We start from the raw sequence: 24,996 nt of genomic DNA on the forward strand, positions 1-24,996 counted from the left end.
AACTGTACAATAACATATGAGAAAGCGTAAGAGTTTTTAATATTACTGTTGAAAAGCAAACATTCTGAAAGCTATAAAAACAGCAACACTAAAGCAAAATGTGGCACGTTTTATTTACAGAAAACTCCTGCTATCCAAAAAAATTTCATCATACTCTGTATTAGTACAGTAATTAATTAGTACATATTGTACATATATTTTCTAATAAATGATATAGCATAAATAGGTGCTGTTCTGAAATTATAGATTGCGTGAAATTATTTGCATCCTAATGTTCCAATGGGACCAGTGTTCCAATTATTTAAAAAGAAAGTTCTAGATTTTATGTCCCTCCAAGCCCATTTAAGACTGCTGATTTCAGGCCATGTAGTTCAGGGCTCCACGGTCAGAAACATGCATTAGGAGCTACTGCTGCTGCTGCTGCTGCTGCTGCTGCTGGTGGCGGTGGTCTCGCCTGCGTTCTCAACCTCCTCCTGGCTGTCCATGACCTCCAGGCTCTCGCAGATCAGGCCAATCTGCCTCTTCATGTGGGCCATGGTGCTCTGCATCTTCCTCATCTTCCTCTGCAGCGCGGCGGCGATGGCGCGGTGCGTCTGCCGCTGGGCCTCGTACTCCTGCCGCAGCTGCCGGTAGCAGTTGTGCTGGGCCTGGGTCTGGAGGGAGAGCAGGGTGCCGCAGCCCATGTGGCAGAGCTGGCGCCAGTGCTCGCAGCGCTGGGCATGCGCCTCCAGGTCCCGCCGCAGCACCTGCGCCCCGCAGCCCTGGTGCGGGCAGGGCACCGGCTCGTACTGGCAGGCCGTGCTGTGGCAGTACTCCTCCGAGAGCGGGAAGGTAGCGGCGCAGCCATGAGTCTCGTTTTTACACTGGGAGAGAGACGCGGCTGCGTGAAAACTAGCATCTATCGGTATTGGTATCATATAGAATTATGATACTTTGCTTCTGTGTTGCACTGTGAAGCTGATTACCCATGGTGGGAGAGAAGCATCAATAATATTTTCTCATTCAGAAAAAAACTTGGTATTGTTGAGCCCCCACTCTAGCAGAATGATATCGGTTATCAAGTCACTGTATGACATGATTGAAAGAATGGCAATTTATTGATACAAATCATTATTACTGATAGATAAGTGTTTCCCAGCTGCAATTCATGAGGAAGTCCTTCCTTAGCATAAATTTTGTTTCGACAAGTTCTGCCCATCACTTACCTTGATCCGTAAACGGCTGATGGACTTACTCAGCTTGTACATCACAAATATGAAGCTCTGATTGACAGGCTTTCTACAGCAGGGACAGGTTTCCTGTCTGCAGAAAAAAATAGCAAAGATCTGTTGAAAGTTGTGCTACTGTGCTGTCTCAGAGTCAATTGCTAATAACCAATATATCAAAATAAATCAATGTCAATCCTACTGTACTAATCTTAGAAAATGAATAAACAGCAAAATTAAAATGAAGGTTGTGAGATGTCTTTTAGTAGTCAAAATAACTTGTAGTTGTTATCAAAAACACTTTCCTTCATTTATACATATATACACACTAAATACACATTACAAAAAGGAAATTAAATTTGTGGATATAAAATTATCTTTATAGATTTTAAAGCAATTTAGTTATTGTACTCTACCTTTTAAGCCATTGTAAAATGCACTTCTTGCAGAATACATGGTTGCATGCAACTCGTACTGGACACCGTAGAACACCCCGGCATATGGTGCAGATTAGGTCATAGTCTGGAGTGTCCACAAACAATTCCACGTCATAACCACCACTCTGAAATGCATTTGTTGCGTTAGTATGATTCATTAAGGCTAGTCATGTACATGTACAGACCCAAACAGACGTCAGACTTGAGGAACCTGACAAACCTGGTCCTAACTAATCCTAGAGTAGTGGTACCCAATCATGTGCCACAGAGGGCCAAAAGTACACAGGTTTTTATTGCATACTCCGATGGTGCATGATTGGACACCGCTGTGGGTGAAGAATAGTATTTTTGGTTTGTGTATTGTATTTTCCTGTAGTGGACAGGACACAAGCTCCTCAACCACTGAACCACTGGTGCAATTATTGCAGTGTTAAATATTTCTGGTGATTCCCGCCTTTTTCATTCAAAACACATATCCCTTTCTTAATCGTATACTGACTGCTACAGAAAACAGATTTAAAACCACAGGGATGAACTGGCAATTTTTGAAAATACAAAATCTATAGACAAGCAGCACAGAATCCATTACTGTGGAACAGGAATGATTGCAGCGGTTAGAACAGTGTGGCAGATCATTCAGCGCTCTTCTGGAACATCAGCTGATTTACCATGTGATACAACAAAGCACTGTTTTATCGCAACTTTTTAACCCTATTTATTAAAATGATCATGAACTTTGAAGTCCAACATTAGTGTCATTTGATTGACATTTTGTAATTGTAAAAGGCACTCTTGTCCATGTATTTGTAATTTTTCATAAATATAAAATATAAAGCAGTATGAATTTTGGTTTTTTGGAAACTAGCTAACTAATATATATATATATATATATATATATATATATATATATATATACGTATATATATATATATATATATATATATATATACGTATATATATATACACACATATATATTATATATATATATATATATATATATATATATATGCATGCACAGCAAGAGAAGGGAAAATGCCCAAATTTAAAAAATATCCAGGTACTATAGTTAAAAATATCAAATAAACTCACCATAGTTTAGACCTCTGGTGTTATTAGGTCACTGTTGATACTGGTGCCATTCCTTCTTCACGCTTTTGCTGTTCATTTAACTCAGTTTCTATGCATGGACATGTCCGGCACAATACAAATGTGTCCATGCATGCTCAGGCATAACAGTAAACAACTAAAATGGTTTGTTAATAGATCATTTGACTAATAATCATCTGATGATCAATTACAACTGTGTTTTCCCTTCTTTTAAGTTCTAGCACAAGAGACCAACTTCCATGTTTATACCCTGGTAACATTCAGGCACAAACCACCTGTGTCTTTTTGTACACTACAGGTTTTACGGCTCTGACAATGGCATTTCCATGGAAACCATTGAGCTTTCAATGGCAGTCAGCTCTAGAGATTATAAACAGTTCTCTCTTGCTGGTGAGTCCATACTGTGGAGGGTTTTCTGAATGGTTCTTTAGAATACAATGGTATTACAATGGTATTTTCTGTTGTGTAACATTTGACTATATTATAAATACACTAGATTTCTTTATTACATTATTATTTCTATATTATTATAATTCTGGGATTTTCCTTCAATTAGCATTGCTAACAACCTACCATTTGATGGGAACTTGTGTCGTTTCACATCTCCGAGATGTGTAAAATAAACCATATGTTACAAATATGCAATTTTTAAATGAATTGTGAATTGCCTGGTCTATTAAAATAATTTGATTCACATTTAAATCCATAACATACCAATGAATATGTTTATTACAACCTTTTAAACAATGTCATTATCATTTTGTTTATTTCTAAGCTATTTTTCAATATTTATTTTTCTAAATTACATTACCAATAATGTGTTTATGATTTTGGAAGATATATTAAACAAGTAGTAAATGAAATTGCAGGTATTTTTTACTGCATATTATCTTCATGAATGTCTAAACATAGAAATCACAATGACACCAAAACCCAAACATTTTTTTGTAGATAAGGGTAGCTAGCCGCTAGGAAATCCCAAATCCTGAATGAGGGTGTGAAACAAACAGTTAGTGTCCATTTGTGAATACCTGAAGGACTCTGAAGGGCTCTGACAGAAAATTTGCTATCAAACAATGGAGTCCAACTCCATTATTTACAATATTTACATCAATGAGTAAGTGGTGCGGTTGGAACAGTCTGCAACCCCAGGCCTCCTCCTACACGACACAGAAGCAACACAACCCTAGAATAAACCTTAAATTATACCTACCTTGGTCTGAAAATTACAGCATCAGGGGGGAAAAAGCTGAAAGAGCAATCTATGTTATCAAATGAAAACTAAAAATTGTACCAATTAAAATGTGGATAGAAATCTTTGATTATCCAGCCTATTGCGCAGTATGTAAGTGAGGTATGGGGTCCACTCAGCCAACAGAACCATTCTAAATGGGACAAGCATCCAACAGAGACCCTCTATGTAGAATTTTGTAGAAACATCCAAGTACAAAGGAAAACACCAAATAGTGCATTCTGGGCAGAACTAGGCCATTGTCTGTTTGTTTTATTTAGTTTTATTTATTCGTACATGGAAACCATGCAAACAGACAGACACAACAGCAGCAACATACTGATTGTGCAGGTTAGAAAAAAGGCCAAAGGGGCTTATGATACTCTCACCTTGTACTAATCAATCAATTGCAATAAATGATAACAACAACAAATGAAAGAACAAAGAACAGAGAAACATAAAAGTTTTTAAATCAAGTGCCTGCATGGAGGCATGCACAATGAAAGGGGAAGAAAAAAAAGAAACCTATAACCAAAAATCCTGTAAACAAGCTATCAAACAAACTGTGTGAATATGAGTGTGAGTGTGTGTGTGTGTGTGTGTGTATGTAGCCTGACTGCTCAATCAACCCGGGTCATCAGGCAGGTCCGAAGCCTGTGTTTGTAGTTATTGAGAGATGTACATTCTTTTACTTGGTTTGAAAAAGTGGCTGGTCTTGCAGATCTTTTTTGTAATCGGTATAGTCTAAGGAGAGTGGTGGTACATGTGGAAGCCCAGGCAATATTACAATAGATGAGGTATGGATAATTTAAGGCAATGTAAGCCCAAGAGCTCAGTCATGAAAATAGCCCCACAGTCAGCTAGTAATGAAACTGACTAACACATTAACCAAACTAAAACAAAACACAGACCCACTTCATATCAGCACTGCCTACCAACAAATCAGAGGAAACTATGTTAGCAAACAGACTAAAATCTCTTATCTGGTATATTGGTATGACACAATCACTACAACAAATTATTTCAAACTATAAAAGACTTCTGTTCCCTAATAAATTAAAAGAAACAACAAATCCTGCAAGGAGAAGGGCCAACAGCTCCAATAGCAGCAAAATATATCTTTGCCTGTCATAATCTGAGGGACACTGGTTAACCACCAAAAATAAATTAATTCATTTATTTTTTATTGTTATATAATTAGTAATGTATTAATGTATAATGAATTCATTTAAATGTTATTTTTTCATTATTATTATTATTATTATTATTATTATTATTATTATTATTATCACTCTGATATAGCCAAGTGGTTGTTGTTGTTGTTCCCACAGTTGTTGCCCCATAGCAATTATGCTGTTTAATTTATTTGTATTCTAATTCATACCAATAAAGCATTTTTAATTTTTGAGAGAGAAAGAGAGAGTGAAAGAGAGAGAGAGAAAGAGAGAGAGAGAGAGAGAGAGCCAACAGGGGGCAGTATTACAATGCACAAAATCTATGTACTGTATCACCCAAAATTTCCAGTGAACCTAGCATGACTATTCAATGCACGTTGCTCAGTAGTTCTGGGGGAACAATCCATTGTTCCATCTATTTCATGCCAATTTATGCTTGTTTATCCATTTTTGCTGATGAAATTACAAAAATGAAAGGACTCATTACACTTTTGCTGCATATGTGGTGTAAGCAGTAGTCAGAGATCGGTACTGTCATTATTAATGAGACATTTGTAGAACTGAAGTGGAAACCCTGTTCCTCTTTGCTGATGCAGCTTGTTTACGTTTGGCCACATTAAATGAAATTTGCAGTTTTTGTGGTAGATGCACCTATAATTAGGCACCAACTAATTGAGCTAAAATTCTGATAGTTGCCTCATGCTGCTTTGGAAACTCACATATGAAAACAGTGATTGTCAGACCTCTGTTATAGCTTTGTAATTGTAATTTACTACATAGTGTTTATCATGTGTTCCATTATTTTGAGCAAAATGAGCACAATTCATCCTGCCATATTTTCTGATTGTCAAATTCTGTAAACTCTCAACTTCCAATCAGAGGACATTGGGTTACAAAGAAAAAATATAAAAATTGAATATGGGATGTAGAAATATTTTAAACACTGTAGACAACTTTGAAATAAAACAACTATGAAAATGAGACAGCATTTGACCTGTGGCAGGAAGGTAGCTGGTCACATTGGTACACAATGTACAACACTGCCTGTGCAGTATGTGCACCACGGAAATGTGTCACAATGCAATATTTACTCAAAGGGTTCATATAATGACTCAAAGTTTGAATTGGCGGGGATCCAAAACTGAACACGTTTCCTTGCTGGAAATGAAGATAAAAAGAACCTTTATTTGTATACAGTACAATGCTATTTTCTGGATATATTTGGAGGAACGCAATGATTTCATCCATTTATTGTTTCTTGTAGATAATATGTATTAAATGACTTTACCTAAAAACCAAACTGCCCACAGCAATATTTTCCATGACAGATGGCTTTTCATTGGTTGAGTTGGTAAAAGCGTGTACCACACATACTGCTGGAGAGTTTTATCCAACACATCACCAGGTCAAATATTTTCATGAAGATAATTTTTTACAAATTGCACAGGAGATATACTTTGAATGTTCTTCATATGGAGACTAATGAATGTCTCACAGTCCACTATTCCCATTATTATTTTAATGAAGGAAATTAAATAACATGTCATATTAATTGGTCCTTCATAAGAGCTATGCAGCACCTTCTTAACCTTCCTCCTGTGTTCTGGTCAAATCTGACCGATTTACAACTTTCCTAAATCATAAATAATGTGTTTTTCATCTAATTGCCTCAAGACCTTATATTTTCCTCCACACTAGGCATTTGAACATACAATATTGCTGATCATCACTTTCATTGTATTTTGAGTGGTTTAGTCAACTTTGTTCAGATGAACTCTGACTTTGTGTGAGCTGTAAAATGTGGATAAAGACGTCAGACCAATAAATAGATATGGATCCCTCTCTGTAGGTATGAAGAGATCTCCGACAAAGGCATTGCCAGTATTTCATTATTTCTATTTTTTAATTTATTCTTTATTTTACCAGGAAACCCCAATTAAATTTTCAAGGGGGACCTGAAGTATACATAGTTACAATCTTAATGAACAAGACAGATTAATAGAGCAAGACACAACTAAAAAACAATGGGTAAGTATTTAAAAACAGATGCACTTTTCAATAAAAGCATGAGAGACTAAGGGCTCTATCTTACACCCGACGCAAAGTGGCGGCAAGCGCAACGCATGTGTCTTTGCTTGTTTCAGACGCAGTTGTCATTTTCCCGTCCAACGCCCACGTTGTTTAAATAGCAAATGTATAATAGCCTTACATTTATATAGCACTTTTCCGAATGCTCAAAGTGCTTCACAGTGAAGGGGAACTCACCTCACCCACCACCAATGTGTAGCACCCACCTGGGTGATGCACGGCAGCCATTTTGCGCCAGAAAGCTCACCACACATTAGCGAAGGTGGAGAGGGAGAGAACATTTATTTAGCCAATTAAATCTGGGGATGGTTTTGGTGGCAAGTTTGCGAGAGCCAGATCTGGGATTTAGCCAGGACACCGGGGAACCCCCTACACTTAGTGATAAGTGTCATGGGATCTTTAATGACCACAGTGAGTCAGGACCTCGGTTTAACGTCTCATCCAAAAGATGGAATCTCCTACAGCACAGTGTCCCCGTCACTGCACTGGGGCATTGGGGTTTTTTTTTTTTTTATTTGACCAGAGGGAAGATTGCCCTCTGCTGGCCCACCAAATGTAGCTACTTGTGCCCATCTGAGCGCCCATGGGCCCATGGTCTTAAAATGAGGTGTGGTCAGGCGCATTGTTAGCACATTGCTATCTTGAGGCAGCGGAAAGCGATTGCGCGATTGACCAACAAAAACCTGGTCTTAAGTCAATGGCGCAGTATTTTACTGCTATTTTAAGGGCGCATTATTAAGATAGTAATATGTGCCTACATAGGCGGGTGGACAATGCGTAATATTTAAAAAAAAAAAAAACATGTCATAATGGTTATTCATAATATTTATCAGAATTACTTGACAAATCTGCCATTATAATAGCAATCCGCCAAGAGGCAAGCGCACCTGGCTTTTAAAGGGAATGGGAGATGACACTCTGATTGGTTTATTTAATGTTATGCCCAAAACACACCTGTGATTAATTAAGAGACTAAGTACAACCCCTTTGAACCATGTGCCTTACTTTGCGCTCAGATTATCCGCCGTTAAACTAGCAAAAGTGGATTTGGACACGCCCTAAATGCACTTGCGCCATGCGCTTTAGACCGTGCGCTTAGATGATTAAAATATAGCCATAAATGTTTAAAATCAGAGAGTGGTATTAGTATGTCCATTTCAAGTTGGTTCTGGAAATTGTTCCAGCTTTTGGGTGTAATGTAATTTAAAGCAGTTTTCTCATGGTCTGTAGACGGCTTTGAGACTTTGTGTGTTCAGGCAAGTAGACCTGCTTGCCTGAACACACCTTTCTTTGTGATAGGTCCACTAATCTTTAATACATGTGAGAATGGAAGTTATCAAATCTGAACTGTGAATTAAATTAAATAATGTTCACTTGCAATAACACGTTGAATGGAATGTTATGTCTTACTGATCATATTCATGATGAATATAACATAGTTTATTCCGGTTTTAGCACATGGAAAATTATAATGGTCAGAGAGGAATTTCAGTCTACAGTCTACAGCTGTATTAATTATGCTATGGAATTATGTTCTTTCACTAATATAGCTTTGGTGGAGATTATTTGAATTGGCTGCTTTTTCCATACTTTCATGTGATCAACCTGTACGGACTTGTATTTTGTTACAGAAATGAAAACAAGTTTATCTGACTCCATTGAATATTTGTAGTATGGCCAGAAAATGGCTGTCCTCCAGCAGTTTCCATTTAACCTGAACCTGTAACCTGAACATTTTTGCATGAATACAAGTTTGCATATACTGTATGAGCATTGCCTGGGGTCTGTACCGATGAAATTTTGGAGGGCAAGACATTGTATCCCAGGGAGCAAGACATTCACATAAGTGCTCTCTGACAATGACCTTCTATCCTAGGAGGATAGATATACCTCTCATCTGGGAACCTTGAGACTCAAATGCTTGCGTCATGAAGCAACTTTAAAATCTGCAGATCCAAGCACTGAAACTAACAACTATCTGAGAGAACATCCTAATCAAGGCACCCCACCTGGTTATTGAGACTGTTTAAACATCCTTAAGCATGAGCATTATTTATGAAATAACACTAGAATAATACTAGGATCTGCCAGGACAGACAGATGGAATAGTCAAAGGGAAAAGCACTATTAAAATAAAAGACTTCACAGAAACAATACCTTCAAACTATTTTTTATGGTTTATTTCTTCCGTGTCAGCTTTATTTGTGGCTTGATATGGCTTTTTGTGTTATTTTTACATACTGTTTGAATAATTTAAACAGACATTTTTAATTCCCCCAGCTTATCTTTTAGAGCCTTTAAAAAGCTGAAATTAAAATAAAAATTGGCATTGTTTTCAAAAACTCAATGCAAATTGATTGTTGTCATTACTAAGCAATGTGGTAAATTGATTTGCTAAATGCAAGTGATCACAAAAAAAATCACAAAATTTTGTGAGACATTTTGACAATAATGTGCAACCTGAGAGTAAAAATGCTTGTGAATTGCTCTGATGAAATTGGGGAGCCCCTGTTTTCAGTTTTACCCCAGCGCATTGATTCCCTCTGCTGAGAATGTATTGTTTCTGCTTGCTGGTGAGTCAGGAATGTCCACTGAATATGATAAAGGGTTTTTATTCAAATAAAATGAATGGTTGAACATAATCAGATACTTTACATTCTTCACAAACACACACAGCCAACATACCTGCATGGGCAGGGCTATTCCCTGCAGTTCGAAGGACAATGTAAAAACATGTGAATTCATGAGAACAGAAGAATAACATACATAAACACATTTATGTTTTCCACTATGGAAAATATAGATTTAAACCTCAGAACACAAGTGTATAAAAGAAATGCATCAATGATCAGAGTCCATTATTACAGAATTCAAAGCAATCAGCTCCAGCCAACAAAAAACATGTTGATATTGCATGATTATTTGTGTCTGATAAACTGTATTATGTGCATTTATCTTGTAGTTTTCATTGTGATTTCTATTACTACCTGTACTCTTTTCTCTTTCTGTATGCAGATTACTGATTACCATAATGTCATACTGCTGTATCACATGTTAAACTCTTGTAACTATAAAATAACTATACAAAAACATCAATAACAAGGCAATATAGTTCTTTACAGTCTTAATTATCCTCACTGGCAACTTTAGTCACCCCTAATCCACCCTAACGACCCTGCATTTGCTTCAGCTCAGGTAGGTGGGCTTTGGACGCCAGGGCAGCCTTGCGTGTGAAAGTGGTGCAGCGGGTGAAGATCTCCTGGTCCCTGGGCCGTGGTGGAACCTTGGGAGCGGAGGAGACCTTCAGGGGATTGAGGTCAGGACTGCTGGGGCTGAGCCTTTCCTCAGCGAGGCCACTATCAGTGCTGTGGAGCTCCACTATGCCCGTGGGGCTGCAACTGAGAGAGTCGCTGCCTGTCCAGCTGGAGTCATCACTGAAGCTGGACTCACTCCCCAGGCTAACCCCGCTCATGCTGCCCTTGCGGCTCTCGTTCTCTGTTGGGACAGGCGGGAGGACATGGCTCTGGTGTGGCTCTGACAGAATGTCCAGTGAGAGTGATTTTTTCTTGTTAACCGCACTGAGGCTTCCCTTTGGCAGGGGGGAGAATCGGTCTGAGTTATGCAGCTGTGCCATGTTAAGTGTGGAACTCCACATCTCCCTCTGGACATGGACAAGTGGGTTGGTATAAGGTTTCAGGTACATGGAGGGCACATAGCCAGCTTTGCCCTTATTTCTGTGGGGAGGGAAAATGACAAAACCAAGATTAAAGGTGTAGAAATAGGCAGAGTTGCCCTTATTGCATGAGGAAACCTTGTGCTATTGTCGTGTAGATCAGAAAGTGCCTGCAACTGTCACTTGTAGCCCTGAAATGGACATGTAGTCAGTGTCCTTAGTGCAGATGAGATGCAACATTTATGTGGGTCTTTGCAACAGAGCACTTTAAATGTCACCCTGGATGTTTCAGATTATCTGACATTTAAGCAAATCGCTAGACAGTGAGCATACCTGATGAGCCACCAGCCATTGTCAGATTTTTGCAGCACCTCCACCACAGAGCCAATGTGCATAGTGACCTCGTCATCGTTTTCAGATGTATAGTTCCTGACTGCATGGTACAGTAAACCTACATGCAAACATAAACCAGAAGAAAACATTAAACATATTTGTTACAAGTCAGTGTTCTAAACAGTGTCAAATAGTGTCGCAAACAGGAAACATGTATTACTAGCCATCAAGGGAGAGAAACAAACTAAAGCATATTCTGATTGCATCTGAAACTAATTTCAAAAACATAATGCCAAATTAATTCCTGGTTTCCCCCCAATGTGCTTCTGTTGCACCAGATCTAATGGTTCAGTGAACGGCTCTCGGGTGCAGTTTTGGTGTGGCACAGAGCCACTCAACTTTAAATCAATCTGATGGCAAAAAAGATGGATCCCTGTATTGTGTAGTGTAACTGCAGTGACCTGCCCAAATTTGATACCCCTGATCAAGTACAAATATCCATGTACCTGCTGCAGGTGTCCCATCGTCATAGTCATCTTCTTCATCCCCATCCTCACACTTAACCAAGTAAGGTGCTGGGAACCAGGCCAGGCATTTGCCATCATTCTCCACCAGCCACCAACCTGAACAGAGAGATTTAATGTCAGGAAGACACCAGAGGCTAAACTGAAGGGGGGCTAATGTGTCAGATGGACCAAAGAGCCCCCCATCCTCATTAGGGGTTCAGTACTTTAGCACATTCATTCTTGTATAACATTTAACATTTTAAAGAGATAATTCCACCCCATAGCTCATTGCTCATACAAACATATAATCAAAATAATGAATCTATGCCATATTACCACCATAGTTGAACATTCATCAGTGATTGAATGTAAACGGTCACTTGAAAATCTATCACTTCTTTCAGCGAATCATGTGTAATACAAAAGCCCTGTGCCTGCAAAGTCTTGTGACAATGAAATAAAAGCCCTGAAAATCATAAAGTACTGCATGTTTTAAGAGGCTAACCTGCTTTGTCTTTGATGAGTACATCCACCGTCTCATCCACAGCCACTTTGAAGGGCCTGTTCTTGGTGTCCCTTGTCTCATATGGGGCCACACAACGGTATGTTTCAGGCACATAGGGCCGTGTCACATTGCCCATGCTGAATCGCTTGCCGCCAATAGTATCCATTCCTCTATCATTGCTGTCTGCAATGTCCTCCAAGGGCAGAATCATAATGCTGTGGATAAGACAGACATGAGCATGCCACTTCCATGTTTGCTAACAATTCCACAACCAAATAAAGTACCAAATAAAAACCACAGAAATTAATTTAATTAAAAGGAGGCACCACAGGTGAAAATAGTGATTTTGCCTGGACAGGTTAGTTTTGGGATATTATGATATCTTGCGTCTACAACTACCGTAATTTCATAAAATTTCTGAAAAAATGATTTGAAACAACTTTAAATCGTTAATTAAGATGTTTTTACACCAGCTATGTCAAGTATAACCAAGCACAAAATCAGCTTTAATGGCTATTTTCTCTAAATTGCATGTTTTGTGTATTTTTTCCAACTTAACTAATAGATATAGATACCAAATTTGACATGTTTAACTAAAATATCTAATAATTCACAGAAGCTTTTTTGATATATTTTGTAATTTCTACGTTATGGGCTACGTTACAGACAACTACTTCAAAGCATACAAAAGCACAATGACCTTTTATAACATGCCCATTTCATAAATCTGCTAGAAAGAGCACATACCTGTTCTTTACGAACTCTGGCTGCAGGTCCTGATGCTGTGGCAGGAAGAACTGGATCAGCTCAGAGCTCTGTGTGACGCTGGGCTCACATTTCAGCAGCTCTGTGCAGTAATTTTCCAGGAGAGACAGGCGACGCAATGATTTGCTGGAGTCCTTCCTCTGAGAAGTCTTTGTGTTCCTTGCTGAAATGGAGGAATGTAGCAGAAGAATTAACACTTTCGTTGAATGAATTAACAGGATGATGAGGTTTGTATAAAAAGTGAATGTACCTCTGAACCTTGGAATCACTCTCTCTGATGTGTGAAATGGGTTTTTCAAGGAAAACAGCTTTTTCAGTTGCTTCTGGTAGAGTAAAAGAATAAATGGTTTTAGACCCGAAAATTCCAAAGCACTGACTGTTTATTTCTTTAAAGTATGTTTAATTAACTTACATGAAGTTTCTTGAACTCCTGAAATGATCTGTAAACAATGATTTCGCTATGATCTGACCAAAGCACAGAGGTCATGAACACCTGAAAAAGATTAAACTGAATGTTAATTGATAAGTCTACATTGGCTTTAAACTTTTTACATATTCACATTTGGCAGATAGAATGAGTTCCTATTTGGCTGCTGTTTGATCAAAATTGAGTGAAGATGTGGTGTTTATATTTCAGCCAAAGTAATACATAAAAAACATAAATCTAAATATCAAATAAGAACCATCTATTTGTTTCAGCAGGTGCCAAAATGGTTAAAATTAAATTGGATATCATGATAGTGAAACTATTTTGCCATCACCAGATGGTGCATTCAAGTTCAGCGAACAAGGCGAACGTTTGCAAACTATTTCAAACTTTTTTCCGTTAGCTTTGTGTTAGCCGCGAACGTTTGCAAAGATAAGCGAACGGTCTGAAAAAGGTAGTGGGACGGAGGGAAATGTTCACAGTTGGGTATTTCAATTGAAGATGCCGTAGTGTGATCAGTTTTTTCAATAATGTTATTGCTGACGCTAGCCAATGTTATTATTGTTCGCTAGGTCGCTTTTTTTATCATCGATGATCACAGAAGCGGCTGTGAGTACAAATACTCTCGTCGCCATGTCTGTTTACGTTTAATGCAAACAATTTGGAATGTTCGTAAAAAGCCGTTCAAATTGAATTGTTTAAAGAAAACATGTTCGCCACGAACATTCGTCTCTGTTCGCTGAACTTGAACGCACCTCAGTTAAAGCAGCTTATCTCAGGTTCCATACCTTGCTCGTATTCTTTTCCATAACCCCAATAAGCTTGACAGCGGTTGGGAATCTTTGGTCGCTCATCTTTGTTTTTGCAAGGGATTGCTTGATACTGCGGAAGAGGCAACTTCGTCTTACAACCGTTTTCAACCACTCTCATGCAAACGCCGCCCGAGTAGGCTATATATACGGAGCATGCAGGCGTTGCCAAAGATAGATATTCCCCGTGAACACATTCCGGGCACGTGCGCAACAACAACAGCTGGCAAGAGGCCATGGCACGACATAAAAAATCATCCGTGGGAATTTCTGAATTAGCACGTATTGCACGTATACGACATCCGGACATGTCCGCTATAAACCTACCTGGTTTATTGAAATTATACATATATATAGTTGGGATAATCAATTTAAGTACATGTACTAAACTACAACAGATAAAGATAAAGATTTATTGTAAGTTTTAAAAAATAACAATTTATATAGATTAATTAAAGAACGGGCTAATTGTTGTGATATTGTTTGTGATATAAAACTGTGTTAGTGCATGAGTAAGTGTGTATCTGTATGTGTTTCAATTGAAGTGACTATGTGTTAATTCCAATAAATAGCACATTATTATTATTTTATGTTTTTAAATCAACAATTAAAACTTTATACAGATAAATAAAAAAGTCCAGTTAAAATGCTATTAGAAAACTCTTTAACCATCAAAACACTGAAATTAAAACTGCTTTTGTGGCTGGTTTTACCTTAAGGGCCAGACATGTCTTTCTTTGCATCCACGTCTCAGGTGTGTATCACAGTACCACAGTAATTGCAGCAATCTGATCTACAGTCAGAGGCTGTTGCTGAGATTTGAAATACAGTACAAAATAAATCACAATACAAAACTGTGTCGACATTTATAGTATAGGCCGTATTACTGCAAATAAGAGTACAGTATTGCTACTGTAAAAAAAAAAACACACACACAAAAAAAAAACAGTACTTGCTTCCAGTACTTTCCTGTAAATTGCACAATGAATTTCTTACAGCACAAAGAGTTGCTTTGTGGTTATTGCTCTTGATTTCCCTCACAATACAAACAAATTGTATTTCTTTGTATTGTGCAATGTTGTTTACATTACACTATAGCTGTGATAACTTTAATCTGCCCTAAGGACTGGATAGGTCTCAGCACCTGGCCATGGCTGGTGACAAGAATGAAATATGTTTTCTATTGATATGGTTCATCTACATTCAACAGGTTGGTGTACAACTTGTTTGACTTGTACAACCAGCAAACAAGACAAACCAGAACTATTCTTTCAAAGAACTTGAAAGGTTCTTCAGGCAGGCATGTATGTGCAGTAATTTATGGAACTAGATTGCAACCAAGTCAAACAATAACTAAAATTCCTTCTGAGAACCTGCGTGGATGCATTTACGTCATCTATATTATGTAAATGCTGTAAAAGGACACTTGGTTGAATGCCTTTTCCAAATGCCCATTTCCATGTTTAGACTTGAAATGTGGTACACACATGAAAAAATTACAAAAGTGCAAAGTACTTGCTCTTCTCTCACTATTTTCATAATAATGTTAGATACATTGCATATAGTTTCTTAATATGATCATGGTAGGTATTGGCTTACATTTGTTAGAAGCAGCTTACAGTGTTCACTTTCAGTTACATCAGATCAGTTTTGTTTATAGACCTCTCATGTTTATAGACCAAAGAAGGCTTTCACAGTGTGTTTTGTCTCAATGTCTATAGTTGTGCCTTCCAATATACAGTCCCCTCCAAAACTATGGTAATGAGTGAAATTTAAGGCATTTAAGGCTACTTAAGGCATTTAGACATGAGATCAAAAGTTGAACATGAGACAAAAGTACAGACACCCAGCTTTTATTTCATGGTATTTACATGCATATATGTTTTACCATTTTACAGAAATGTGTTAAGTCCCCTCCTTGAGTCCCCTCTTCTTCAGCTGTTAACAGATGAATGACTGGTGTTACCTGTTCCTCAGGTGTATCCTTTTGCATGTGTCTAGAGTCACAGTTCCTGTCTTCGACCACCAGAGGCCACCAGTTCCCCAGCCCTATTTTTTTCTATTTTCTTTTCTGTCTTTGGTCTCTGTTCCTTTTAATTGGTGTTTTGTTGGATTATTGATGTGAATATTGTTTTTTATTGAATGCCCAGAAAAGTTGTATAGGAAATTTATTAATCACATCCCAAACAACTTATACCATGTGATGTGTGTACTGTGAATTATTTGATATTAAATAAGCTGTGTTTGTATTCTAAGTCAATGTGGAAATGTCTTTGCAGCTTCTGGTCGGTGTTGGGGGAGAAGTACAAGTCTCTTTACCATTTTGTGACTGATAAAGATTGTTTCATCAACAGAGGAAAGAAGTTTGTACAGTTTGGAGAGGTACATTTTAGAAGATAATATTTTAGTAATTTCTTCAAATAAGGGAGGTGGTTGCCGGTTGTAAGTGGTCCTGATTTTAGATTTAATTACTGATTTTGGTATGAATTAATTGTTTTGGAAGAGGTGATGAAGATGTGTGATCCTTTTTGGTTCCATGTGCTGAAGAAACGTGGTGTTTTGCAGAGTTTTAAAATCGGGTGTGCCAAATTGGGGTGTACTTACTCGGTGTTTTTACTGGCTCTGTTAGCTGCCTTGTGTTGCTTTGGACACTGACATACCAAAGTGACTGTCAGACCTGTTTTATACATTGTTACCACTTACTGCTAATTTACTTTCAACTTAATATGACTAATTGATGTAGCTGCATTTGTAATTGCAATTTAGTTACTTTTTTCATATGCTGTTTCCATTATTTTGTCCAAACTCAACATAAGGACATTCCAGGGCTACAAAGAATTGGGAGGTAGTTCACAAATCAGGATTACCCAGAACAGTTCTTTTTACTTCAGTCCACGTTACAAATTTTGGAGGGTTCCAAGAATCATATTATTGCTTCCAGTTTCTATAAATATATCTTGCAACTTGTTTGGCCAAGGTGAGTCCAAAACTGAGAAGGTTTCCTTGCAGGAAATGGAGATAACAAAGCACCTTTGAGTTAATGTTTATATAATGCTTTGTCATATGTTTTGAAGGAAACTAAAAATAGTTTCATCCATTATTACGGCTTCTTGTGGATATGATGTTTTGAATTAATTTCTCTACAAACCACACCTGTATAAGCCCACATGAGTACTTTCCATGACTTGAATACTTTCCATAGCTTTATAGTGGTTCAGTTGGTAAAAGCACGTACCACACGTACTGGTGGAGAGCTTTATCCAATACATTGCTTGGTCAGAGGTTTTCATGAACTGAATTTTTTGTAAGTGCACAGCGGTTGTACTTCCTATGGAGACTAATGAAGTGTCTCACAGTCCACTTTATTCCCATTTTTATGTTAATAATGGAAATTCAGTAACACATGATATTAATTGGTCCTTGATAAGGGCTATGCAATACCTTCAAGTCTTAAATAGCATTTTCTTTATTAGCACTACATAAACGTTCAAAAATGGTATGGAGTACTGTCACCACTAATGAAGCAAGTTGACATTATAAGTACCAGTTTTTGGTTAATGACATAACTTAAGCATCCTTATAGGTGGTTTTTAGCAACTCTAACTTTGTGGGTTTTAAAATAAATGTGGATAAAGGCGTCAGACAAATGAATAGATACGGGTCCCTCTCTAATTATGAAGGGATTTCCAGGACACAAACACCTGCTTTCCTGAACTGTGCTGTTGTATGTGCAACTGGGCATCAGCCAGCCTCTAAAAATATATTCCTAATATAGCTGGTGGAAGTCTTATTTCAAATGAACTGCCATCATCGTCTTATTTCCCTGCTTTTTTGTGTTTTTATGTACACATATGCATGATTGCCTTAAAGATGTTTCTGATGATAAGAGAGTGTAGCTGATGTACTGTAGATGGCCTGTTTTTAAAAAATGTGCTTGTTTTTGGACTGTATTTGATTTCCTGTGTGATAGTATCTCAAATCATGTTTTGCTGCATGCACATTATCAAGGAGGAAAATGAGCAGTTTCGTAGTCACGCAAGGTTAAAGAAAACAATGGCAAGTTTTCAAAAACGGTTTTCAACAGCAGTAGAAAGTCTAGATTCAGAAAGTAAAAATATTCCCCAGTATTTTGTTCCAACCGTCTGGATTTTCTAAATAGCACAATTCCTCAGCTGGAAGGTAGAACTAATTAATGAAAATAGCTGGCTGAGTTCATGGGTGGAAGAAACACATGGCAGTACTTTCTGACCCCTGGACATTCCATGTCTGATTTTAACATTTATGATGCTAGAGCAGGAGATGGTACATTGTCCAGTGGGGGCAGCGGCTCTACTCAGGGAGTAGGGCACTGAAAACACAGGTTGCTTATTCTGGGATTAATAATGTTCTCAATGTTATACATTATCACACGCCAGTGTAACACCCCTGGGAGGGGGATGCGGCAGTGCCGGGGAACACCATTGTCTGTTGCATGGAGAGAGAGAGAGCGCACCCACACAAACATGAAATAAAATAAACGCCCTTCCCCCTCACGGGTTCCAGGCAAAAACAATAAAATAAAATAAAATAACAAACTAAAATAACAATGACAAAAGAAAGCAAAACCGAGTGGCAACTTTTCAGTTCCCCGCTCGTAGCTGGCCAGATTTTCGCCTGGCCAGCTCCTCCCAGTTTTCAGTGTGTGGTTCACTTTTTCCCTGTCTTGTTAAAAGAAACTAAACTGAAATTAAATGCAACTCAAATAAAGAAACTCGCTCTCGGTGTTAGCTCCCGGTCTCAGCCCCAAACTGTGGAGAGCAGCACACCTTTAAGCACCTGGGCTGATTAGCTAACACAGCCCAGGTGCGTGTGCTCTCTCCACCAGCCAGCGCATCCGTGACCAATCCGCCTTTCCTGCGTTTATTGTGGGATGAGAAAGAGAGAGCGACAATTCAAAAAATAATAATAAAAAAAGTGTATCTTCAGACATTCCCCCTCACAGGCTCCAGGTAAAAATAATAAACAAAAATAACAAACTAAAATAATAAAGGTTTTTATTGTACGGTCAAGGTGGCTCCTGCTGCCGCTTCTGAATTATCTCTATGGATGGTAAAACCCTGGTTTCAGCCCACTTTTTAGTGAGACATTCCTTTTCAGTGGTACTGTACTAACTCTCCCTGGGGTTGAGTTTACAGCTGATGCAGAGCACTGGTCATTTTTCCCTATCCACCGGTTAGGACAACACCACACCCAGTCCTCCATCTGAGGCATCAGTTTACAGGAGGAAAAATTTTGCAAAGTCGGGGCTAATCAACAGAGGAACACCACACAAGCACGCTTTTATTTTCAAAAACGCTGCCTGGTACTGCTCCATCCACTGGACCAATCAGGAACCCCGTTTTCGAGTGAGGTCAGTGAGGGACTTGCGAGGCTCGAAAAGTCCAGAATAAATCAATAGTAATGATTTTCTAATCCCAAGAACGACCTCACTTGCTTTTTAGACAAGCAGCTATCGCAGCAGTTTTTATCACTGACAGGTTGACTCATCCCCACCCCAGGAGCAACCCCAGATACCATACCTCCCTCCACCCAGATGCACACATCCCAAGGTTTGCTGTGAGTCTTGTGAGAATAATGATGTCAAATAAGCTTGAAGTAGCGGATGCCCCATGCAATCCAAATGGGAAGGTGACAAATTTATGTAATCCAATTTTTTGACACATGAATCTGGCAGTAGCCCTCGGTCAGACTGACCCAACTGGCTTGGGAACAAGCATAATGGGGCTATTCCAATTACAGGTGATTCCTCAATTACTCCCATCTCTAGCATTTTGCCCAATTCCTCCTGAACTAGTTTCTTTTTATTGCAAAATGTTAGAGAATGAGTGCTACACGGACAAAGATAATGGCAAAAAAAGGTGCTCTTTAAAAAGAAAAGGAAACATTAATGCATCAAAAACGGGTTCGTTTGTGCAATCTGAGAGTGAAAATGCTTGTGAAGTGCTTTGATTAAATTGGGGAGCCTCTTTTTTTTCAGTTTTACCCTAGTGCATTGATTCCGTCTGCTGAGAATTTATTATTTCTGCTTGTTGATGAGTCAGGAATGTCCACTGAATATGAAAGGGTTTTTATTAAAATAAAAGGAATGGTTGAACATGATCAGATACTTCATATTCTTCACAAACACACACAGCCAACATACCAGCATGGGCAGGGCTATTCCCTGCAGTTTGAAGGACAATGTAAAAACGTGAATTAATGAAAACAGAAGAATAACATGCATATAAGGCACGTTATTTTTTTCCCACTATGGAAAATATGGATTTAAACCTCAGAACACAAGTGTATAAAAGAAATACATAAATGAACAGAGTCCATTATTACAGAATTCAAAGCAATCAGCTCCAGCCAACAAAAAACATGTTGATATTGCATGATTATTTGTGTCTGATAAACTGTATTGTTATGTGTATTTTTCTTGTAGTTTTCATTGTGATTTCTATTACTACCTGTACTCTTTTCTCTTTCTGTATGCAGATTACTGATTACCATAATGTCATACTGCTGTATCACATGTTAAACTCTTGTAACTATAAAAGAACTATACAAAAACATCAATAACAAGGCAATATAGTTATTTACAGGGAGTGTCTTAATTATCCTCACTGGCAACTTTAGTCACCCCTAGTCCACCCTAACGACCCTGCATTTGCTTCAGCTCAGGTAGACGGGCTTTGGACGCCAGGGCAGCCTTGCGTGTGAAAGTGGTGCAGCGGGTGAAGATCTCCTGGTCCCTGGGCCGTGGTGGAACCTTGGGAGCGGAGGAGACCTTCAGGGGATTGAGGTCAGGACTGCTGGGGCTGAGCCTTTCCTCAGCGAGGCCACTATCAGTGCTGTGGAGCTCCACCATGCCCGTGGGGCTGCAACTGAGAGAGTCGCTGCCTGTCCAGCTGGAGTCATCACTGAAGCTGGACTCACTCCCCAGGCTAACCCCGCTCATGCTGCCCTTGCGGCTCTCGTTCTCTGCTGGGACAGGCGGGAGGACATGGCTCTGGTGTGGCTCTGACAGAATGTCCAGTGAGTGTGATTTTTTCTTGTTAACAGCACTGAGGCTTCCCTTTGGCAGGGGGGAGAATCGGTCTGAGTTATGCAGCTGTGCCATGTTAAGTGTGGAACTCCACATCTCCCTCTGGGCATGGACAAGTGGGTTGGTATAAGGTTTCAGGTACATGGAGGGCACATAGCCAGCTTTGCCCTTATTTCTGTGGGGAGGGAAAATGACAAAACCAAGATTAAAGGTGTAGAAATAGGCAGAGTTGCCCTTATTGCATGAGGAAACCTTGTGCTATTGTCGTGTAGATCAGAAAGTGCCTGCAACCTTTAGAGATCAATAAACCTGAAACAACAGAACATGGTTCTTGGTGGAATACATTTCTAAACTGTCACTTGTAGCTGGGTCTGAAATGGACATGTAGTCAGTGTTCTTAGTGCAGATGAGATGCAAAGACCCACATATATGTTGCAACAGAGCACTTTAAATGTCACCCCGGATGTTTCAGATTATCTGACATTTAAGCAAATCGCTAGACAGTGAGCATACCTGATGAGCCACCAGCCATTGTCAGATTTTTGCAGCACCTCCACCACAGAGCCAATGTGCATAGTGACCTCGTCCTCATTTTTAGATGTATAGTTCCTGACTGCATGGTACAGTAAACCTACATGCAAACATAAACCAGTAGAAAACATTAAACATATTTGTTACTAGTTAGTGTTCTAAACAGTTCTCATCTCTGACTGCAAATACACTGTACAGACATTAATCATGAAAAAGAAATTCGCACCAAATCATGATTTTTGAAACTTGTCAGCAGTTGTTCGAAGGAATACATTTTAGGAAGCAAGGACGTTTCAACAAACAGGAAGCATGTATTACTAGACATCAAGGGAGAGAAACAAGCTAAAGCATATTCTGATTGCATCTGAAACTAATTTCAAAAACATAATGCCAAATTAATTCCTGGTTTCCCCCAATGTGCTTCTGTTGCACCAGATCTAATGGTTCAGTGAATGGCTCTCGGGTGCAGTTTTGGTGTGGCACAGATGATGGCACAAAAAGATGGATCCCTGTATTGTGTAGTGTAACTGCAGTGACCTGCCCAAATTTGATACCCCTGATCAAGTACAAATATCCATGTACCTGCTGCAGGTGTCCCATCGTCATAGTCATCTTCTTCATCCCCATCCTCACACTTAACCAAGTAAGGTGCTGGGAACCAGGCCAGGCATTTGCCATCATTCTCCACCAGCCACCAACCTGAACAGAGAGATTTAATTGTCAGGAAGACACCAGAGGCTAAACTGAAGGGGGGCTAATGTGTCAGATGGACCAAAGAGCCCCCCATCCTCATTAGGGGTTCAGCACTTTAGCTATCAAATAATTGGCCACACATGTTGTTACCCTTTCAGTCTCTTGACAGCAAGGGATAAACAGTGTTTATTACATTCATTCTTGTATAACATTTAACATTTTAAAGAGATAATTCCACCCCATAGCTCATTGCTCATACAAACATATAACCAAAATAATGAATCTATGCCATATTACCACCATAGTTGAACATTCATCAGTGATTGAATGTAAACGGTCACTTGAAAATCTATCACTTCTTTCAGCGAATCATGTGTAATACAAAAGCCCTGTGCCTGCAAAGTCTTGTGACAATGAAATAAAAGCCCTGAAAATCATAAAGTACTGCATGCTTTAAGAGGCTAACCTGCTTTGTCTTTGATGAGTACATCCACCGTCTCATCCACAGCCACTTTGAAGGGCCTGTTCTTGGTGTCCCTTGTCTCATATGGGGCCACACAACGGTATGTTTCAGGCACATAGGGCCGTGTCACATTGCCCATGCTGAATCGCTTGCCGCCAATAGTATCCATTCCTCTATCATTGCTGTCTGCAATGTCCTCCAAGGGCAGAATCACAATGCTGTGGATAAGACAGACATGAGCATTCCACTTGCCTGTTTGCTGACAATCTTTTCACATCTTGGCATTCACCCTGGAAAATTCCATGACCAAATAATGTGCTAAATAAAAATGATGGACATTAATCAAATTAATCAAAAATGATCTCTGACAAAAAACAAACAAACAAAAAAAAAACATTTACATTACAGACTACTACTTCAAAACACACAAAATAACAACAACCTTTTATAACATGCCCTAAGTTGCCCATTTCATAAATCTGCTAGAAAGAGCACATACCTGTTCTTTACGAACTCTGGCTGCAGGTCCTGATGCTGTGGCAGGAAAAACTGGATCAGCTCAGAGCTCTGTGTGACGCTGGGCTCACATTTCAGCAGCTCTGTGCAGTAATTTTCCAGGAGAGACAGGTGACGCAATGATTTGCTGGAGTCCTTCCTCTGAGAAGTCTTTGTGTTCCTTGCTGAAATGGAGGAATGTAGCAGAAGAATTAACACTTTCATTGAATGAATTAACAGGATGATGCGGTTTGTATAAAAAGTGAATTTACCTCTGAACCTTGGAATCACTCTCTCTGATGTGTGAAATGGGTTTTTCAAGGAAAACAGCTTTTTCAGTTGCTTCTGGTAGAGTAAAAGAATAAATGGTTTTAGACCCGAAAATTCCAAAGCACTGACTGTTTATTTCTTTAAAGTATGTTTAATTAACTTACATGAAGTTTCTTGAACTCCTGAAATGATCTGTAAACAATGATTTCGCTATGATCTGACCAAAGCACAGAGGTCATGAACATCTGAAAAAGATTAGAAAGCTGAATGTTAATTTGAATGGACTAGTCTACACTGGCTTTTTCCCATGTATTTACAGTAGCCTACGCTTGGCAGTTAGAATGAGTTCCTATTTGGCTGCTGTTTAATCAAAATTGTATCAAGTTTTCAGAATTTCAAAATTTCAGTCAAAGTAATGAATAACTATTATAAATCTGCAGTGCCTTAATTTCAGCAAGAGCCAAAACTGTCACATACTCAGCTAAACTGGCTGCCATTATAGTGTAATTATTTGGTCACCGGCAGTTAAAGCTGCATGAGGTTCACACCTTGCTAGCGTCCTTTTGCATCACCCCAATAAGCCTGACAGCAGTTGGGAATCTTTGGTCGCTCATCTTTGTTTTCAGAAGAGTTGGCTTTATGCTCTGGAAGAGGCAAGTCGATCGTCTTTCCAGCGTTTTCACCACTCTCATGCAAACACCGACGAGTATATTATATAGTCTTTACTGTAGGCGTTGCCAAAGATAGATATGTATATTCCGCGAAATAGTTTAAGAAAGGCACGTGCACAGGAACAACAGCTAGTTGGCAAGAGGCCATGTAGGTACAATTACAGCAGTGTCAGTGGCATTTCGTGAGTCATTTAGCGCCGAGTGATATGTCTGATACAACTGGCTCAGTCAAAGTATAGGCTACTTCAAGTGGCTCCAATTCATTTACGAACGTACGATAAACTATAAACGGTAGGAAAAGATGTGTAAGTTGTGTTACGGTCTTCGTGTTAGTCACCCCTCTTCTCTCTTGTGCTTAGACCAGAGACTGTAAAAAAATACTCTTACAGTAAGTGAAACAAAATTGTATGGAATGTTGTAAAAATGGCCTACGTTGCGATACAATAGCGCCATTGCATCCCTGGTATATTTTTGCCCCACAACTTTTTGTATCTACCTGGTTTCTCTATTTACATATTAAGTTTACAGTTACATATTAAAGTACT

The 24,996-nt window shown here is 38.9% G+C and overlaps 3 protein-coding genes across 3 annotated transcripts; all 3 read right to left on the reverse strand.

The window, feature by feature from the left end:
- Window positions 1–195: 195 nt before the first annotated feature.
- On the reverse strand, window positions 196–3,032 carry rnf151 (ring finger protein 151). The gene is made up of 4 exons (XM_035406837.1): window positions 2,733–3,032; window positions 1,622–1,767; window positions 1,206–1,302; window positions 196–863 (listed from the first exon to the last, which is right to left on the reverse strand). Exons 1-4 carry the CDS (start codon window positions 2,733–2,735, stop codon window positions 399–401), a joined length of 711 nt encoding a protein of 236 aa, XP_035262728.1. The 5' UTR covers window positions 2,736–3,032; the 3' UTR covers window positions 196–398.
- A 6,808-nt stretch (window positions 3,033–9,840) lies between these two features.
- noxo1b (NADPH oxidase organizer 1b) lies at window positions 9,841–14,471 on the reverse strand. The gene is made up of 8 exons (XM_035403202.1): window positions 14,242–14,471; window positions 13,439–13,519; window positions 13,277–13,349; window positions 13,009–13,189; window positions 12,262–12,476; window positions 11,757–11,873; window positions 11,251–11,368; window positions 9,841–10,978 (listed from the first exon to the last, which is right to left on the reverse strand). The coding sequence occupies exons 1-8, from the start codon at window positions 14,305–14,307 to the stop codon at window positions 10,411–10,413; spliced, it is 1,419 nt and encodes a 472-aa protein (XP_035259093.1). The 5' UTR covers window positions 14,308–14,471; the 3' UTR covers window positions 9,841–10,410.
- A 5,897-nt stretch (window positions 14,472–20,368) lies between these two features.
- On the reverse strand, window positions 20,369–24,443 carry LOC118220042 (NADPH oxidase organizer 1-like). Its single transcript, XM_035403630.1, has 8 exons — window positions 24,329–24,443; window positions 23,945–24,025; window positions 23,783–23,855; window positions 23,515–23,695; window positions 23,019–23,233; window positions 22,442–22,558; window positions 21,842–21,959; window positions 20,369–21,503 (listed from the first exon to the last, which is right to left on the reverse strand). The coding sequence occupies exons 1-8, from the start codon at window positions 24,392–24,394 to the stop codon at window positions 20,936–20,938; spliced, it is 1,419 nt and encodes a 472-aa protein (XP_035259521.1). The 5' UTR covers window positions 24,395–24,443; the 3' UTR covers window positions 20,369–20,935.
- Between the last annotated feature and the right edge of the window lie 553 nt (window positions 24,444–24,996).

The sequence above is a fragment of the Anguilla anguilla genome, chromosome 2 (genome assembly GCF_013347855.1).
Source record: "Anguilla anguilla isolate fAngAng1 chromosome 2, fAngAng1.pri, whole genome shotgun sequence".
In the NCBI taxonomy this organism is placed as follows: Eukaryota; Metazoa; Chordata; class Actinopteri; order Anguilliformes; family Anguillidae; genus Anguilla; species Anguilla anguilla.

Coding starts and splice junctions, on each gene's coding strand:
- rnf151 (XM_035406837.1), bottom strand. Junction 1,303..1,621: donor ATTTTACAATGGCTTAAAAG/GTAGAGTACAAT, acceptor TTTTTTCTGCAG/ACAGGAAACCTGTCCCTGCT. Junction 864..1,205: donor TCAGCCGTTTACGGATCAAG/GTAAGTGATGGG, acceptor TCTCTCTCCCAG/TGTAAAAACGAGACTCATGG.
- noxo1b (XM_035403202.1), bottom strand. CDS start 14,307: ATGAGCGACCAAAGATTCCCAACCGCTGTCAAGCTTATTGGGGTTATG. Junction 13,520..14,241: donor TGGAAAAGAATACGAGCAAG/GTATGGAACCTG, acceptor AATCTTTTTCAG/GTGTTCATGACCTCTGTGCT. Junction 13,190..13,276: donor AGTGATTCCAAGGTTCAGAG/GTACATTCACTT, acceptor CCTCCATTTCAG/CAAGGAACACAAAGACTTCT.
- LOC118220042 (XM_035403630.1), bottom strand. CDS start 24,394: ATGAGCGACCAAAGATTCCCAACTGCTGTCAGGCTTATTGGGGTGATG. Junction 21,960..22,441: donor CGATGGGACACCTGCAGCAG/GTACATGGATAT, acceptor GTTTGCATGTAG/GTTTACTGTACCATGCAGTC. Junction 21,504..21,841: donor AATGGCTGGTGGCTCATCAG/GTATGCTCACTG, acceptor CCCTCCCCACAG/AAATAAGGGCAAAGCTGGCT.